At 41.9% G+C, this 18,391-nt stretch overlaps 1 protein-coding gene across 3 annotated transcripts in view; it reads right to left on the bottom strand.

Moving 5' to 3' along the window:
• Positions 1 to 18,391, bottom strand: part of mid2 (midline 2) — a 151,643-nt gene that overhangs the window by 42,145 nt on the left and 91,107 nt on the right. For 2 of the 3 annotated variants that reach the window (XM_061685625.1, XM_061685624.1), the window contains exon 3: positions 2,693 to 2,758. The exons of the other annotated variant lie outside the window; for it this stretch is intronic. In XM_061685625.1, the coding sequence (XP_061541609.1) occupies positions 2,693 to 2,758 (66 nt within the window). The remainder of the gene's footprint in view (positions 1 to 2,692; positions 2,759 to 18,391) is intronic. 3 annotated transcript variants of the gene reach the window in all.

Below are 18,391 nucleotides of genomic sequence, written 5' to 3'. Positions count from 1 at the left end.
CTTTTTTTTTTAATGTCAGTTAGTCCCCTAATCCCATAAATAGTTGTAATGTGGATATTAACAAAGTTTGTGTTTATCCTTCCTCTGGAGCTTTTGTTGTGCCTTAACTATTTTTTTTATTATCTTGCACCTGGAGTGCTTGTTATCCGCATACCTCTCTAGTTTACAGTACGATGTGAAAGCCGGCTGATGTGTCAATGGCCACGTGGGAGGTGGAAAAGACCTCCGTAAAGCCGCAGTGTCAGAACTAAACACGAGGATGCATCACAGTCTCATTACTTAAACACATTATATAGGGGTGGATGAATTTTTTTATTTTAATGTGAATCTAAATAGTACGTACACTTGTAAATCACAAGAATGAAAAATAATTTATGGCTTCTCTAAAACACATCTACTCATAGACCTCATTTTACTGTGAAATATGTTTCTTTTACTATACCTATGTATAATACACACTATTGATTTTCCAAGATTTTTTGGGGAAAAAAATGCGCATTATACACGAGAACGTATGGCAATGCAAATGGACAGCACACAAAAAAGCATTTGACAATGTAATAATGGAGATGCCGCTTGGGATGGCAACACATACACAGCATTTGATTATACAAAAACATTGTTTTAAATTGATTTATTGTAGGAGTTCTTAAACTTAAGGCTGGTATTGTCATATAGTGATTACTAAACATTCTATTCAGACAAGTTTCATTTAACCCCATTATTGTATGCAAAGTAATTCTTTAGGGTCTCCAAGATTCTAAATACACCTAAAAAGGTAAAAAAACAAAACAAAAAAACACAGTTGTGTCTAATCCTTTAAATGATGCTCATATTGGTTTACAAATGTTAAGAAAATATATTGTATCAGTATTCAATATCAATACATACATGTACACTACTGTATCAAGCAATATCAAGCAGAGAAATGGTGACAGTGTCTCAAAATACTTTAAAAAGGAAAACATGATAAATAATTAAGCTTGTGATGGATATTTTTATTTGTTTAGCATAACAATTTTAATTTTTGTTTACTGTATTTATGTTGGCGGCATGGTAACCAACTGGTTAGCATGTCTGCCTCACAGTTCTGAGGTCCTTGGTTCAAATCCCGGCCCCGCCTGTGTGGAGTTTGCATGTTCTCCCACATCCCAAAAACATGCATGGTAGGTTAATTGAAGACTCTAAATTGCCCGTAGGGGTGAATGTGAGTGCGGATGGTTGTTTGTTTATACAGTGGGTACGTAAAGTATTCAGACAGGTGATGAGCAGTGCCTGGTTTTCTCCACACATGCCACTTAGAATTAAGGCCAACAATTTCTATCTTGGTCTCATCAGACCAGAGAATCTTATTTCTGACCATCTTGGAGTCCTTCAGGTGTTTTTTTTTAGCAAACTCCATGCGGGCTTTCATGTGTCTGAAGAGGCTTCCGTTGGGCCACTCTGCCATAAAGCCCCGACTGGTGGAGGGCTGCAGTTATGGTTGACTTTCTAGAACTTTCACCCATCTCCCGACTGCATCTCTGGAGCTCAGCCACAGCGATCTTTGGGTTCTTCTTTACCTCTATCACCAAGGCTCTTCTCCCCCAATTTCTCAGTTTGGCCGGACGGCCAAACTGAGAAATGTGTGATATACTGTGTGTGTGATATAAATGTGTGATATACTGTGTGATATTTCGGTTTTTCTTTTTTAATAAATCAGCAAGAATTTCAACAATTAAGTTTTTTTTCTGTCAATACGGGATGCTGTTTGTACATTAATGGGGAATAAAATGAACTTAAATTATTTTAACAAATGGCTGCAATATAACAAGGAGTGAAAATTTAAGGGGGTCTGAAAACCTTCCGTACCGACTGTATGTGCCCTGTGATTGATTGGCTGGCGATCAGTTCAAGGTATACCCCGCCTCTCACCTGAAGATAGCTGGTTTAGGCTTCAGCACGCCCGCGACCCTAGTGAGGATAAGCGGTACGGAAAATGAATTAATTAATTAATATATTTATGTTTAATGTATTCATATCACATAAAACAGTCAGGAAAAAAGGTTCCTGATGGAAGTTTTTTTAGATATGCAGCATCAAAAACTCAAGATAACTCCAGTAAGATCCAATTAAAAAAAATAACATAGTTTCTAAAATAAGATTACTTTAGAAACTATGTTTTAATATGAAAAAAATATATCGTGAAAACTAACCTAAAATACAATTTAAAGGACAATATCTTGTTTCAATATTTTATTTTATTTTACAACAATGACATGAGCCTAAATAAAACCATAGGCTTCATGAATTCTAACAATCAAAGGCTCAATAACTTTGACTGAAATGCGCATTGAGCCACATAAAAATGTAAATGTGACAAGCGAAATCACAATTACAGAGTGGTTCAAAGGGAGCAAGTAAACGATGGACACAGCTGGCAGAGACAAAAAAACAAACAGACAAACAAACTAACAACAGCTGCGATGAGAACAAAGCGGCATTCTCGTCATGCATGTGAAGGGGAAGACGACTATCTCTCCTCTGCCTCATCCTGGACTCATATCTATCTCTTACTTTATGCTGCTTCAATAATTACTCAGCTTGCTTTTCTCCATCCTCATCCTTTTTAGGTGTCTACCTGTGTGCACTCCAACAGAAGGGATGAGTGGGTGAGGTTTGTTAGTTGGTGAAAGACAGACAGAGAACTCACCGCAGCGCTTGTCTTTGAAGCCTCCATTACCGCATCTGACACTCTGGCCGGGCTCACCTGATAAGCCTACAAACACACACACATACACCCACGTAAATGCGCACACACACAGATGAGTGTGGCCAAAATGCATGAAAATGGAACAATTTTTAAAAGCAAGCTAAGCACCCCAAACCTGCACTCAGAAGGATATGTTTTCATCTTAATTGTTTGTCAGAGAGAACTATACTTTATTTCATAACAGTTTTCCAAATAACCTTTTTTTGGGTGCAGATTTGGAAAAACATGCAAAGCTAGGAATCTGTTGACATTGCATTGAGTTTTTTTAAATCAGTTTGTCTGTGTTGAAGTTCACTATTGCATAAACGTGGTTAGATGGGTGATTAATCAGAAAGTTAAGAGGTGATGATGAAGACGGCTGCAACCCGTGACGCACAAGAGAAACACATAGCAGCTACATACAGTATATGTCTTTGCATACCTGCATCACTCTGTGCACAAGTTTGAGCACCATTAAGTATTTGTTTGTGTAACAGAGAATGCTAACTAAAACGACACTCTGTAAATGCAGACCTCAGCCATTCATTGGAGAAGGCACTCAGCCATTCATTGGAGAAGGCACTGGCACTCGGTTGCGTCCTTTCAACAACAGGCTAACAACAGCAGCCTTTCTGAGAAGGGGAATGTCGGCGTCGTTCGATTGTCGCCACTTTTTGCTTTTGCACCTTGATAGGCAACACTTTGCAACAGCTCCAGAAATGTCAGTGCTGGCGGACTGCCTACAACGGGGCCATACTAAAAAACGGACGATACAGTTGCTTGGTTGCTTTGAACTTTGCTTGTGGCGAACAGGAGCGACGTCATGCATGCTGTGATGTTAACATCGATGATCAAATGGAGAGGGCAGACTCCAGACCTCCTCTTTGATCTAAAACTGCTTCATACAACAAATGGATGTTTTATGTTTTTATGTTTTATGGTTTGTTTATTTTTCTGTATTGTTTTTTGTGACAGTGGGCTCTTGGAAAAGTAATTGTGGTCCTATGTATGTTCCACATATATGAGGACTGACAAACACTATCATACCATACCATAAAAAAAAAACAAAAAAAAAAACATACACCTCCTGCAAATGCCTTCATTGTCTCATTAAGATTCACTGTTAATTGGATCCTTGGACCAAACAGAGCGTTGACCACACCGGGTTATCATGCCGAATGGGCAACTTCATCGTAAACTTTGGACTTCTCAACATCTGGTCACTCACCAAGGGACATCTCATCCAGGATCTCCTCCTTGACCGTAAACTTCACTTTTTCTACATAACAGAAATGTGGCAAGAGCCAAATGACATTGCAGCCCTCATTGATGGGACCCCGCCTGTGTTTGTTTACATTTGCAAGCCTCACATCTCTTGTTGTGGGGGAGGTCTCGCAATGATCTGTTATGAGAAGTGGAAATTCTCGCTGCTCTCAACTTGCGTTTTCTCCACATTTGACTAAACAGCTTAACAATTCTATGGCCCCACGCCCACTAGTACTGTTGCTATTTACCTAGACACAATAAGGGTTTTTTAAATTGACCTCGCTGCTTCTCTGTCTTAACATTATATTGCTTGGCAATTTAAATATTCACATGGACATCTTCAATAATACAATTTCCAGTGAGTTCTCATCTTGTCTCAATATCTTCTTCAGCAATTAACTAACTTTCCCACTCTCTGAAAAGGACACTTCCTGGATCTTGTATGCTGTTCTGGTTGCTGCTCATTACAAGCAACTTGAATTCTGACTCACTCCACTTTTCAGACCACATGCTAACAACCTTGTCTACTAACCTAACCTTTTCCAAAATCAACCTCCCCAATGCCATATCTTTTCACCAAATCAAGACCATTAGCCCTGGCACTAACTCCACTCTTATCAACAGCCTCCCCAACATGGACTCTCTCTCCACCCCAGATGAACTGGTTACTCACTTTGATGATAATCTCGATCATCTCCTCAACACACTTGCTCCAGTAAAAACAGATCTGTAGCTTTCACTACCTCTGTACCATGGATCAACCCTGCACTGCGACAATTACAATCAAAAGGTCGTCAATTCGAACACCTCCATATGATAAGAGGACTCACTATACACAAGGAAATGTGAAGTCATCATCTTAAACACTACAAAGACTGTTTAACTCAAGCCAAATCTACCTACTACAGAACCCTAATCCATAAAAACGAAGGCAACTCCAAGGCACTATTCTCCCTACTGGGCAATATTTCACACCCACAGGACTCCATACCACCGAAACAGTAGTTATCAAGATCACCAACGACCATCTGCTGACAGTTTACTCTGGCCTACTCATCATCCTCATCCTCCTTGATCTGACTTCAGCTTTTGATACCATTTCCCACACAATCCTCCTGAGCAAACTCCATCACATTGGCATTACGCACACACACCCCTTCAGTGGTTCAGTTCTTACCTACTCAACCGCACCCAGGTTGTTTAAATGAAAACATTTAAATCCCATCCGTCTCCGTTTATTCTGGTGTCCCCCAGGGCTCTGTCTAGGGCCCCCTCAACCTTATCACTTACATCCTACCTCTTGGCAATTTTTTCTGTAAATGTAACTATCACTGTTACGCAGATGAAACAAAAACTGGTTCTCATCTAACTTTCTACAACTCAACAGAGATAAAACTGAAATTCTACTGATAGGTACCAAGTCTATGCTAGCCAAAATTCACAGTTTTTTTCATTACACTTGATATTTTCTTTGTTTACCCCTCCCATCATGGTAAAAGTCTGGGAGTCATCCTCGACAGCACACTCTCCTTCCAAGTGCATATAAACAACATATTATTGCAACTCTTTCCTGTTTGGTCTCCCCCATAAGTCATGATAAAACTACAGCTTCTCCAGAACTGTGTCACCCATTTTATCACAAGGACCGCCTTCAGTCATCACATCACTCCAGCCTGGCAACAACTCCACTGGCTCCCTTTCCAATATCGTATCCAATATAAAATACTGATCTGCACATTCAAGGCCATCAAAAGAACCTCACGCCACCATAGCTTGCTGACCTCCTGCACGTTGCAATACGCTCCTGCTCTCTCAGATCCTTGTCCTCCATCCATCTCACTGTCCCTTCTGCCCTTCTGTCCACCGTGGGGGACAGAACCTTCAGCAGCTTCGCCCTGCGTCTTTGGAACTCACTACCACTTGAAGTCCGAAACAACAACAAACTCAAGACACACCTATTCCGGACTGCTGAGTCACTTTAACTTTATTTCTTATATCATTTGCAATTTTAGTTTATGCTTTATGTTGCGTTATTTTTGTTGTTTTGCCTGATTTCTTTTAACTACTCTATGTTTGTATGGTGACCTTGAGTGGCTTGAAAAGCACCTTTAAATATCACTATTAAAATACACAATATTATATCACTATATTATATCACTATTAAAATACACATTATATCACTATTAAAATACACAATATTAATAATAAATATCATATTATTAATTACTTAATATTATTATGAATAAGGGAACATGTAATAACTTGCAAAGTGTCCCTTTACTGGGATTTGCACCACCATTTCTGTATTATTTGGCCCCACAAAGTTTCATGGATAACGGTTAAGTCGTACCACAATTCAACTTAAAACAAATACATATATAGATAATAGGATGAAAACTTTTCCTTGTTAGAGCTGAGAAGTGGTCACTTTCTAGAAACGGAAAAACTGAAATGAAAATCTTATTGAAATCTAGAATACAAAGCAGTAAATCATTTGTATGCTGAAGTAAATCTTCAAAAAGCAAGACCCTGCAGGCCATCAACTATGTATGTTACTTCAGTGTCCACTTAATGTCTTTTAATTGGAGTCAGAGTGTCACTGTTTATTGTGCTGGTGTGTATGTTATGAAATTAAAGAAATCCAGAAGAATTACCAAAATGGAGCAGCAGTGGAAGAGTGGAAATAAGAGTGGCCAAGTAGTGATGAATTGCATTTCAATTGCTTGAGACACAAAATAGTGAGTTGCAGAGGGCAAGTAGAGGCAGATTAGAATGATGTAGTGGCATTCATTCCCCATCCAGCATTTGGGATGCATCTGATGAGACTGCAACAACGATGGAGACAGTTGATAAGATGGAGATAGACTTGTAGCGAGAGAGGCAGTTTGGCATAATTGCCATAGATTGACTGACTGGAGCTTTATTCAAAGTTTCTATGGCTCACTCCCCAACACCCCTCATCCCCCAACACCTCTCATCCCCACCCTCATTGTTATCTACCGCTTTGCTGTTGTCTATCTTTCTTAGCAACACCACCTCTTGTTTTAATCTGATAGTCTATTTCCTCACTCCCTCTGTTTTGTGTAGTTTCAGTTCTTATTCTGTCCCTCTTGCTTCAGTTACAACTGCAGCAGCTGACAGCACATCATCACGGGTCAGCTCACCACCTCGCCAAACCCTCCTACATGACATAATGATTTTGAAGGGCTCCTTGGTCTCATGCTGCCCACATCTCTTAGAAACAAAGAAGGATACAGCCCTGTCATATATATTTAAACACTCAACAGCCACCTAGCATGAAATATAATAATTTATGTATTCCAGAAAGGTGGTTGACCTCCAATTAGTTCACATTTAGAATCCATTTTTCCAATAAGAAATAATGGAAATAGAAACAATGTGTTCCAAATGAATACATTTAGCAATTGTAAAATCTTTATTAACTGTACAGGCAACATCGAGTTGAATATTCTTAACTGTCTACAAGTCTAAGAAGTTAACCAACTACAACCATGATAATAAACATGTTGTTGAATGAATACCGTAATTTCTCATGTATAATACGCTGACGATATAATGCCAAAAATGAAGAAAAGTCTTCTTCCCATATACAACGCTCACCCATGACTTTCTATCCAGTCATATGTTTATATGCTATGAAAGTTAGTGCTGAACCACTTTTAATTTGTATTTCTAATCAATTAAGATTTACTTTCTCCGGCATTACCAGATAACTAGCAACTAGAGGTTTAATATACGGGCAGAGGTCGGTACACAGGCAGGCAATCCAAAAAAAGGCAACAGTATCAAAAAACATGAGGCAAAAAGGCGTGGTCGATAATCGGAACAGGGTCTAGTCTTACTGTGAGTCTGTGACGTGGAAACAAGAATCCTGGAACGTGACGACAAGGTACAATGAACTGGCGACTAGAAACAATGAGACAGGAGGTTAAATGCAAGGGGTAATTAGGGTGAACGAGGCACAGGTGGTGAAGATGCTCTCAGGAGCAGGTGTGTACGAGACGGGGAAAACAACAACCGGAACACACACCCATGACAGTACCCCCCCCCCCCTCTTAACGGCCCCGGAGCTCCTGGATGCGCAATGTGGAAGTCCCGAATGAGCGAGTCATCCACGATAAACGCAGACGACACCCATGTACGTTCCTCAGGCCCGTAGCCCTCCCAGTCCACCAGATATTGAAATCCCCTCCCCCTCCGACGAGACGACAACAGCCAGGGCCCCATCCACGAACCGGGGGGGAGGAGGGAGCCTGGAAGGCGGGACCAGATGGGATTCCCGGGCGGGCTTGAGCAGGGTGACGTGAAAAGCAGGGTGGACCCGCATCGACCTTGGGAGCCTAAGCTTCACGGTGACAGGCTGGATGATCTTTGTGGTGGGGAAAGGCCCAACGAACCTGGGAGCGAGCTTCCTGGACTCCACCCGGAGTGGAATATGTTTGGTAGCGAGGCAAACTCGCTGACCCACTTTGTAGTTCGGGGCTGGTGTTCTCCGATGGTCAGCAGTGGTTTTGTAGGACCGTCCCTGGCGCAGAAGCATCTGGCGGGCTTGCTCCCAGGTCCTCCTGCAGCATCTCACCAAGGTCAGTGCCACTGGAACTGTGGACTCTGGGGCTATGGCTGGAAATAGAGATGGTTGGTAACCATGCACAACGTGAAAAGGCGATAGACCAGTGGATGCAGAGGGGAGGGAATTGTGAGAGAATTCGACCCAAACCAGTTTCTGAGACCAGGATTGTGGCTCCTGTGAAGCGAGACATTGGAGCCTAGTCTCCAGGTCCTGGTTCACCTTGACTGCCAGCAGTTCACGGTCACCAATGTCATAATTTCTCTCGGCTGGGGTCAGTTTTTTGGAGAGATAAGCACAAGGATGTAATTTACCATCCTTAAGACATTTCTGGGAGAGCACTGCTCCTATACTGGCATCAGACGCATCGACTTCTACCACAAACTGCTGTTTGAGATCTGGCAAAGTGAGGATGGGAGCGTAGGTAAAGCTCAATTTAAGTTTCTGAAAAGCTGCCTGACAAAGCGGGTTCCATATGAAAGGTCTGTGTGGCGAGGTAAGATCATGCAAAGGCAAGGCTATCGAACTGAAATTTCTAATGAACTTTCTGTAGAAATTAGCGAACCCTAAGAACCTTTGTACGTCTTTGCGTGACGTGGGAACGGGCCAATTAGTCACGGCATCAACTTTGCAAGGGTCCATTTGGTTTCACCTGGATCAAATACTCGTAATGTCCCGTTGGTGTGTTGAATGGTGTTTTTCCATTCACCCCCCTCTCTTATCCTGACTAGATGATATGCATGTCTTAAGTCTAGTTTGGTGAAAACCTTGGCTCCCTCCAGGAACTCAAAGGCGGTGGAGATGAGAGGAAGAGGGTACCTGTTTTTCACAGTTATGTCGTTGAGACCCCGCTAATTGATACAGTGTCGCAGAGTCTTGTCCTTCTTGTCCACAGAGAAAAATCCAGCTCCCGCAGGGAATGAAGATGGGCGAATAATCCCGGCTGCCAGTGATTCATCCACATACTCCTTCATTGCCTTGTGTTCCGGCCCTGAAAGAGAGAATAACCTCCCGCGTGGGGGTGTGGTTCCAGGCAGGAAGTCAACTGCACAGTCATAAGGTCTGTGGGGCGGAAGGGAATTGGCCTTGGACTTGGAAAAAACGTCTTTAATGTCCTGGTAAGAGGTGGGCACTTGAGATAAATCAGGATCCCCAGATGGGGTCTGTGGATTGTCATTTGAAATATAGCCCTGAACATCACATGGAGGCTTGAAACAGTTCTGGGCGCAATTGCTGCCCCATGACATAACCTGCCCAGAGAACCAGTCAATGTGGGGGTTATGTAATTTCAACCATGGGTTCCCGAAAATAAGGTCATGATTCATGGCGTCAAAAACATGAAAACTAATTCGTTCCGAGTGAGAATCAGGAAATGTCAATGTGATGTTTGGGTGCGGTGAGTGATCTTGCCCATAAAACTGCCGTCTGCAGCATAGGCGTTGCGGTGGCGTTTTATTTGAAAGGTTCTAAGGTGCATCCATCTAACGTGGAGGGAGCTAAGTAAGTTAGCGTCAGAACCAGTCAAATAATACAGGTGTAGGAATTTCTTGAGCAGGAGAGCATAGTGTCACTTTAGGAAGAACCCAGGTAGGGTGTTCCTTCATGAAATTTAGACTCACCGCTCCCGTGCCCTTGCTACAGGCACCGGCAACCTTGACGTTACAGTTGCTCACGGAATGACCCTACTGCCTGCAGTAGAAGCACCGCCCTTCCCTCAGCCGCCGTTGACGTTCCTCAGGGGCGAGACGGAACCTGCCCAGTTGCATGGGTTCTTCCGTGGTGACGCCAGCCAGTGGATTGAGACCGGCAACATGGGATCTGCCTTGGTTTGGCTTGTCACCGAGGCTCGTCCTCCAAGTGCGCGGTGACGCACGCCTCCACTGAACTCCGTCCAGCTCGCGATCCAAAAGCCTCTTGTCGATTTTGACGCCGAGAGCGTTGAGATTGTCCAAGTCGGTCGGCAGGTCTAGCGGGACCAAATGATCCTTGATGGCGGGGGATAGTCCTTGAAAAAAATGCAGTGCCCTATTATTCCACTGACTCTCAGCTGCTAGAATGCAAAACTCAATCGCGTAACCTGACACCCTGCGCTTGCCTTGTTGCAAGGTGACAAGGGAGCGAGCTGCCTCACGATCTGGTGTGGAAAACTGAAATATTTGCTCCACAGTCTTTACGAAAAAAGCCCACGAATGACACGCGGCGGAATTGCGGCTCCATTCAGCAGTAGCCCACGCCTCCGCACAACCAGTCAGGTGGGAAATGACAAAAGCGATTTTTGCCCGCTCGGTGGGGAAGGCAGCTGCCTGCAGCTCAAAGTGGAGTACGCACTGAGTGATGAACGGCTTAATATTCCCAGAATCTCCAGAGAACCTCTCCGGTCGAGAGAGCTGTGGGCAGACACCAGCGGAGGTGGCAGGTGGCTGCATGGTGACTGCTTCACCAGGAAACGCTGGTACAGTGGCGGCATCGGGTGCTGTGCCGGCTGGTTCCTTCTTCTGAAGCATATTCAGTAGCACTTCAAACTGTGAGGCCACCTGTCTCATCATATTGTCCTGATGCTCTGACACTCCCTCTAGATGAAGGTGGAGGGCAACAAACTGCTCATCCTGCTTCGAGAGGCATTGACCCTGCGCTTGAAGGGCTTTGCGCACTGGGTCTGAATCTGCTGGGTCAATGTTATGGCCAGTTCGTTCTGTCATGAACGGAACAGAGGATAGGATCCAAAATGCACGAATCCAAAACAAATGGACAGTTTCAAAAAGAGAGGTTTAATATACGGGCAGAGGTCGGTACACAGACAGGCAATCCAAAAAAAGGCAACAGTATCCAAAAACGTGAGGCAAAAAGGCGAGGTCGATAATCGGAACAGAGTCTAGTCTTACTGTGAGTCTGTGACGTGGAAACAAGTAATGCTGGAAGGCGACAAGAAGGTTAAATGCAAGGGGTAATTAGGATGAACGAGGCACAGGTGGTGAAGATGCTCTCAGGAGCAGGTGTGTACGAGACAAGGGGAAAACAACAACCGGAACACACACCCGTGACAATTATGGCACCACAACAACAAAAATGTGTGAGAATGCCCTGAGGGGAAGTATCGAACTTCAAAGTCTTTTTTCCTTTTAATTAATTCAGGATCCTCCCCTTTGCACAAGGCATTCAGCAGGACAGAGACACAGACAGAACTAAAGGGAAGTCACAAATGAAAACTCATGAAAGAGAAGGAGAATAGAAGCGGGCTTGCTTTCTAGAAAGCTGTTGGCAATGAGGATTAGAAGTCATGTCAGGAATATGAGCCTTCTGGGAAACTTTTTTGTTTGTTTTGTTTTTTGTCTCAGGATAATATTTGGTAGGGCACAACTCCTGAAACCAAGAGAATAGACGGGGTAGTAGTGCTTGTCTCTGCACCCAGTCCAAGGACCTTAATTGTCATGTGTGAATGAGCTGGAATGTAACGCTACTGCAGATCACTATTTAAAAAAAAAAGTAAATTTTTATGTCTTGACCTGGTGTTGAACTCATGTGACTTTTTAGCTTGAAGTGGTTAAGTAAACAATTAATGAAATCAAAAACTACAATATAATAACATTTGTGTTCATGTCCGAGTGGAGAAATTCGAATTGAATTGCTCAGAGAGAAACAAGAAGCACAGAGGAATATGAAAAGTACAAATGTAAAACCATAATCAACCATAACTGTTGGCTTCCAAAGAGGCTTATGATGGGTAAAAGCCAGTCGTAACAGAGATAAATGCAATATATAAAGTGCCAAGAAAAATTATTTGCCCCCTTCTTAAATGCATTTTTTTGTTTTTTTACATAGTTTCCCCACTTTGTTTCAGATCATCAAACAAATGTAAATAGCAGACAAAAATCACTCAAGTAAAAATTCAATGAACCTTTAATTAGTGATTTTATTAAGGAAAACCCTACCTGGCCCTCTGTTAAAAAGTAATCCCCCACTTGTTTAATCATGAATTAAATGTGGCTAATCACATTTTTTGCGGGAAAGAAATCCACTCCCATTTTCACTGATCAAACCCAAACCTGAATACCTCCAGACCAGACCAGACCAGTAATATCTGTGCATATGGCTTAAAAAAGTTGCTTCAATGTAACGGACAATCAGCTACATCAGACGCACCCCATATATATATACACACACTCCCCTTTGTAGCTGTATCCTGCATGCGAGTTTAAAATTAATTGTAGTTACGAGTGATGTGACTCCACTGGTCACAGCAGTAGCTGGAGAAGGGTACGATTCATTATATGGAGCAACATAATTGCTGTGGTAATAAAATCTCACAATTGAATGATGATGTATGACCTTTGTACCCACAGATAAATGTTTTACGCATTCAAAAAGCACATGGTTATCTTTAAAAATTTCTACTTTTCTAATATAGCATTGTTGTGTCAGCTCAGTTCCAAAACAACAATTTTTCTCATTCCGAGTTGAGCAACATGACCGACACTTGCAGTCGGTGCTTTCCAGTTAACTGAATTATCTGAAAAGATAGAGATACAGAAAGATACAGTGATGACCCCTCAAACGAATAAATAAAGGCAAGAATGAGGGAGGAATGAGAAAAGCCAACATGGTAACCTTTCCCATTCATAATGATGCCTATCTTGAAAAATAATCATCATATGCTTTCTGAGATATTTAAATTAAAAGAAACAATCTTGCTTTTATTATTAGTTATTGTGGATTATTATTATTTATTGTGGATACATTTGACTTGATTTTCTAACATGGTGAGCATTTTGTTTCATTTCACTCAAGATCTTGATGGAAGTGGAAAGCGTAAATTAGCTTCTTCAGTGTTCAATATTGGAATACAGAGGAGAATGCTGTTACTAAATCAGTGGTGGAAAATATAATCTGGGTGATATGTGGAAACTACAGTATAACTGTTATTGTGAAGTAAGGAAAGTGAATGCAAAGAACTTCAAGAAACAGAGCTACAAAAGCTAATTTCTGTCAGTGACACTGTCAGTCATGCTTATTATAATTGTTGTAGGTTTCAGTGGTACACTGTGGACTTTGGTTAAAGTATTACACACCGATACATGAAACATTTCTCTTACTGAACTTCATTAGACTCTGCACGTGTACCTAATGTTCTGGCTGGTGAGTGTATGTCACACACGACCTCGTCTGATATAGGATTTAGGGAGATGTTTAAAACAAAATGAGACTGAAACGCTATCACGATTTCATCATATTTTTCATCCTACGACCACTCATTGCTATCAGTTTCAATACATGTTGTCGCATCTGTGCGAAAACTTCATCTGTCCATTGATTTGTGAACTACCGCCACCCCACAGCCAATAGAATATATATGAATAAGGCACACGTGGATTTTTGAAATACTTTCATCTGAATGGTGTGCTGTGTGACTTTGTCCATTCTTATCCTCAGCAGATGATATCATCTGGTTGCTGCTGTTAACTGTGAGCTGTGATATGAAACATTTCTGTCTTAAAGAGTCAAACCCCTGTGACTCCTGACTCAAGTCGTTATCATCATGATGGGAGGCTTTTGCAGATATTCCAGCACTGCTTCCATAAACTACCGAAAATATTGGGTTTGTTATCAATATGTTTCCATGATGACGCATTGTTCTTCTTAAGTCATGTTTGTCTGCAAAAACAGATGACAGATCATTAAAAAGGCACAATGACAACAACCAAACAAAGTATGATAAGCTTCAATGTAAATTCAGAATCTTGTGCACACAGCTTAGGTTAGAGTAAATATGCTCCAGACACAAGCAACTGCTCATGATTCAGAATGGGAGTCTCATTTGCTGCTGCCTAACCAGAAGTGTTTTAACAATGGCTGTGCTGAATCAAATGTGGGTATTTTCTGTGCAGGTGCATAATAACAACACTGAGGCAGGTAATGTACATAACACTCACATGGCAACACTAAAGCATTGATAATGACATGACTGATTGATGGGAAAAAAGAAGACGATGAAAATATGAGAGACAGCATATTTAGTATGCATGTACATGCATCTATTTGCTTTCATTCTCACATTGTTATGCTAGCACAGCCAAATTGTAGTTGTATCCTTGAAATTAACAACTGTAGGACGCTAACACTAATTTAAGTCAATAACAGCCCAAGGTACAGTATGATGGCATTATTATTTTTTTTCCAGAGGTAGCGGTGCACGGTATAAACAGTAGACAGTAGGGATGCACGATAATTATCGGTCTGATAACTATCGGCCTGATATTGGGAAAAAATAACGTCACACTTATCTCTGGTCGCTGGCGGCTGCTGTTTGCATTGGCTTGGGACAGTCATGGAAATTTTCACCAAAATTATTCACCTACAACCCCAAAAATAATCAATATCCACAGAAAATTCGCATTAGATTGCCTGAAATTACGAGTATCCAGTGACTTTGAGCTCGTAACTACGGCACTCACGTCCTTCGGAGAGCAGCTCTTGGCAAGGCTCGGCAGCCTACCAAGCAGCAGACTCGCATAGCAGCTCAAGTCGACACAGGAGCGAACGGGGCGGTTTGGCCACATGCAGAAGCACGGTTGTCGCAATGGGCTAACAGCTAATATAAACGCTAACCCCTGCAGAACACCGCTCCTACACATCTTCCTTTGCAACGTTCGCTGACTGGATAATAAATTACCTGTAGATCATGTACAAATGGTATTAACAGCAAAACACACAACGGCTCCCCTGCATTTGAAGGGGCCAGCGCAAGTCTGTATCACATGACATGCATCTGTCAGGTTGCTCTGGAGTAGAAGAATATGCAACTAATCCGACAGATATGCTTAGAAACCAACTTCCATCCATCCATCCATCCATTTTCTTAGCCGCTGCTCCTCACTCGGGTCGCGGGCGTGCTGGAGCCTATCCCAGCTATCATCGGGCAGGAGGCGGGGTACACCCTGAACTGGTTGCCAGCCAATCGCAGAGAAACCAACTTCAAAAGGCAAAATATCAATTAGACATCATCTTATCAAAAAGAACAGATTTTCTACAACAGTTAACTAACTTTGAGTAATAACAACAATAAATAAGGCAAATTTCTTACGAACCAACTTCAGCGCAATAAAGAAAAATAATTAATTACAGCCATTCAAGATTCAAACGGCAGCTGTACACAGTCACTGCTAGAAATAAATGAAATATTTTACAATTATTATCGCAGTTTATACGCATTTTCGAACAACCCAGACCAAAAAGAAATTGAATTTTACTAAAGATCTAAACATTCCTCAATTAAAAACAGAAATTAAAGACAGTCTTGATGCTCCTTTAACCATCACAGAATTACATAATGCATTAAAAAACATGCAATTTGGTTGAGCGCCTGGCCCGGACGGAATCTCTGTCGAATTCATTAAAAATTTCTAGCCAATATTTGCGCCTCTATTTTTCAGAACAGTCAAGGAGATAAACAATAAAGGTCAAATAAGTAGCCATATGAACGCTTCAAGTAAACGACTACTAAAGTCAGGCAAAGACCCCACTCTCCTGGCTAATTATCGGCATTTATCACTGATTAATGAAGATATCAAGATTATCTCGAACGCCCTTCCAGCGAAACTTGAAAAGTTACTCCCGTCGATAATCCACTTTGACCAGACAGGTTTAATTAAAGGTAGAAGTTTCACAAATAATGTCAGACGTCTATTAAATTTAATAAGCATGTCATAGGATAAAAATCTAAAACCAACCATCATGTCAGACGCAGAGAAAGCTTTCGATAAAGTTAATTGGGCTTTCCTGTTTGCAGTACTTCTCAAATTTGCTTTTGGAGACTCATTTATACAGTGGATAGCAACTTTATACAACTTGTCGAAAGCGACAGTCACCACGAATAGGATGCCATCACAAAGTTTTACTCTACAAAGAGAAACCAGAGAAGGATGTCCACTTACACCAATGCTATTTGCAATATTCATCAAACCTCTAGCTACCACTATACGTCAGAATGCTAATATTAACTTCCTGCTCGCCAGTGACGGAACACAAAATCAATCTATATGCTGATGATATTCTTATCTACAGGAGCCCAAATCATCTCTTCAGGAAGTCTTCAATCTTATTAAAACATTTTCACAAATATCGGATTACTCTATTAACTGGATAAAGTCAACAATACTCCCAATAACAGCAAACTCATGGAATCCTGCAGATCAAATCCCAGATTACCCCACTCCTATAGGAAACATTAAGTATTAATATTTTACCAAAACTCACAGAACTAGCCAACCTTAATTACTCACCACTTAATACGCTGGAATAACTTGCCTATACTGTATCGTTGTTGGGAAGAATAGCAAAAAATAAAAATGAAAACCCTACCTCAAATAAACTATCCATCCATCCATCCATCCATTTTCTGAGCCGCTTCTGCTGGAGCCTAGGGCGTGCTGGAGCCTATCCCAGCTGTCATCGGGCAGGAGGCGGGGTACACCCTGAACTGGTTGCCAGCCAATCGCAGGGCACATCCAAACAGACAACCATTCGCACTCACAGTCATGCCTACGGGCAATTTAGAGTCTCCAATTAATGCATGTTTTTGGGATGTGGGAGGAAACCAGAGTGCCCGGAGAAAACCCACGCAGGCACGGGGAGAACATGCAAACTCCACACAGTCGGGGCCGGGGATTGAACCCGGGTCCTCAGAACTGTGAGGTTGACGCTCTAACCAGTCGGCCACCGTGCCGCCTCAAAAAAACTATTTATTTTTAATGATTCCATTTAAACCCACATTTAAATGGTTCCAAACATTACATTCTGCCGTAATAAATGTTTATCGAAAAAAATAAGAAAAACAGAATTAGTTTATCCACTTTTCACTTTCTTCAATATAATAAATTAAAAGCAGCAATAAAAAAAAGAATACCAACACTCCAGAGAATCCTTGAAGCGCCTGAGCTTGTTAAGCAAATAGTGAAGCTTCTCCCGCAAAGGAAAATAAAATCTCTCAAGTTTATAAATTAATATTATGCACTAAATCAATGCACTTAACAATCACTAAATGGGTAGAAGATCTTTCTATGTCCGCTGACTGTAATTACCGCATACAGATAAGTAACAATAGGTTTAGAATGACAAAAAACATAAATTTACATCTTATACAATATAAAGTGCTCCATAGAACCCACTTTATTCGTTACACTATGCATAAAATCCCACACTCGGGGGCGGGTAGTCGGTGCTGGCTGGAATATGGGGGGATTGCCGGGGTCGGTGCTGCGGGGCTGGGTGGGGGGGCCTTCTCTCTCTGTGGCTGTCCTGCCTGATGGGCCCGACCTGCAGGAGCTATGCCTCTTAATCACTCACTCTGCACACTCTTACACCGCTCAGTTTCTTTTTCCCCCCCACTAATCACACCGGGGTATATATATATTCAGGGTTTCTTTGTGGTTAGTGTAGGGTCAAGGTTGCGGGTGTCGTACCGGGTTTCAGTACGTCAGTGCTGTTTCCCGGTCCAGGCGCCCTGCCCCTCCACCCTGCCTTCCCCCCAGGATTTTAATGCATTACACAGCTCTTTGACTGGCCCACGAAGCCCAATAGAAGACTGCGTGTGGACGTGACTTTCTTGTGTCGTTTGATTGGTGAACTTAAGTCAAACATCACTGTGGTAATCACGGTGGATTGGAGCAATGGTGCCCAACGTGAAAGACTAGAACCTAAGTCTAAAAATAGATTGCGCTCGCAATTATTGATAAATAAAAGTAGCGATAGGATGTAAAATAAATACTTGAGTAAAAGTAAAAAGTATGCTTCCTTAAAACTACTCTGACAGG

Source organism: Phycodurus eques, chromosome 9 (assembly GCF_024500275.1).
Source record: "Phycodurus eques isolate BA_2022a chromosome 9, UOR_Pequ_1.1, whole genome shotgun sequence".
NCBI lineage: Eukaryota > Metazoa > Chordata > Actinopteri > Syngnathiformes > Syngnathidae > Phycodurus > Phycodurus eques.
The sequence above is the reverse complement of the archived record's forward strand: the minus strand, read 5'-3'. Positions and strand labels throughout refer to the sequence as shown.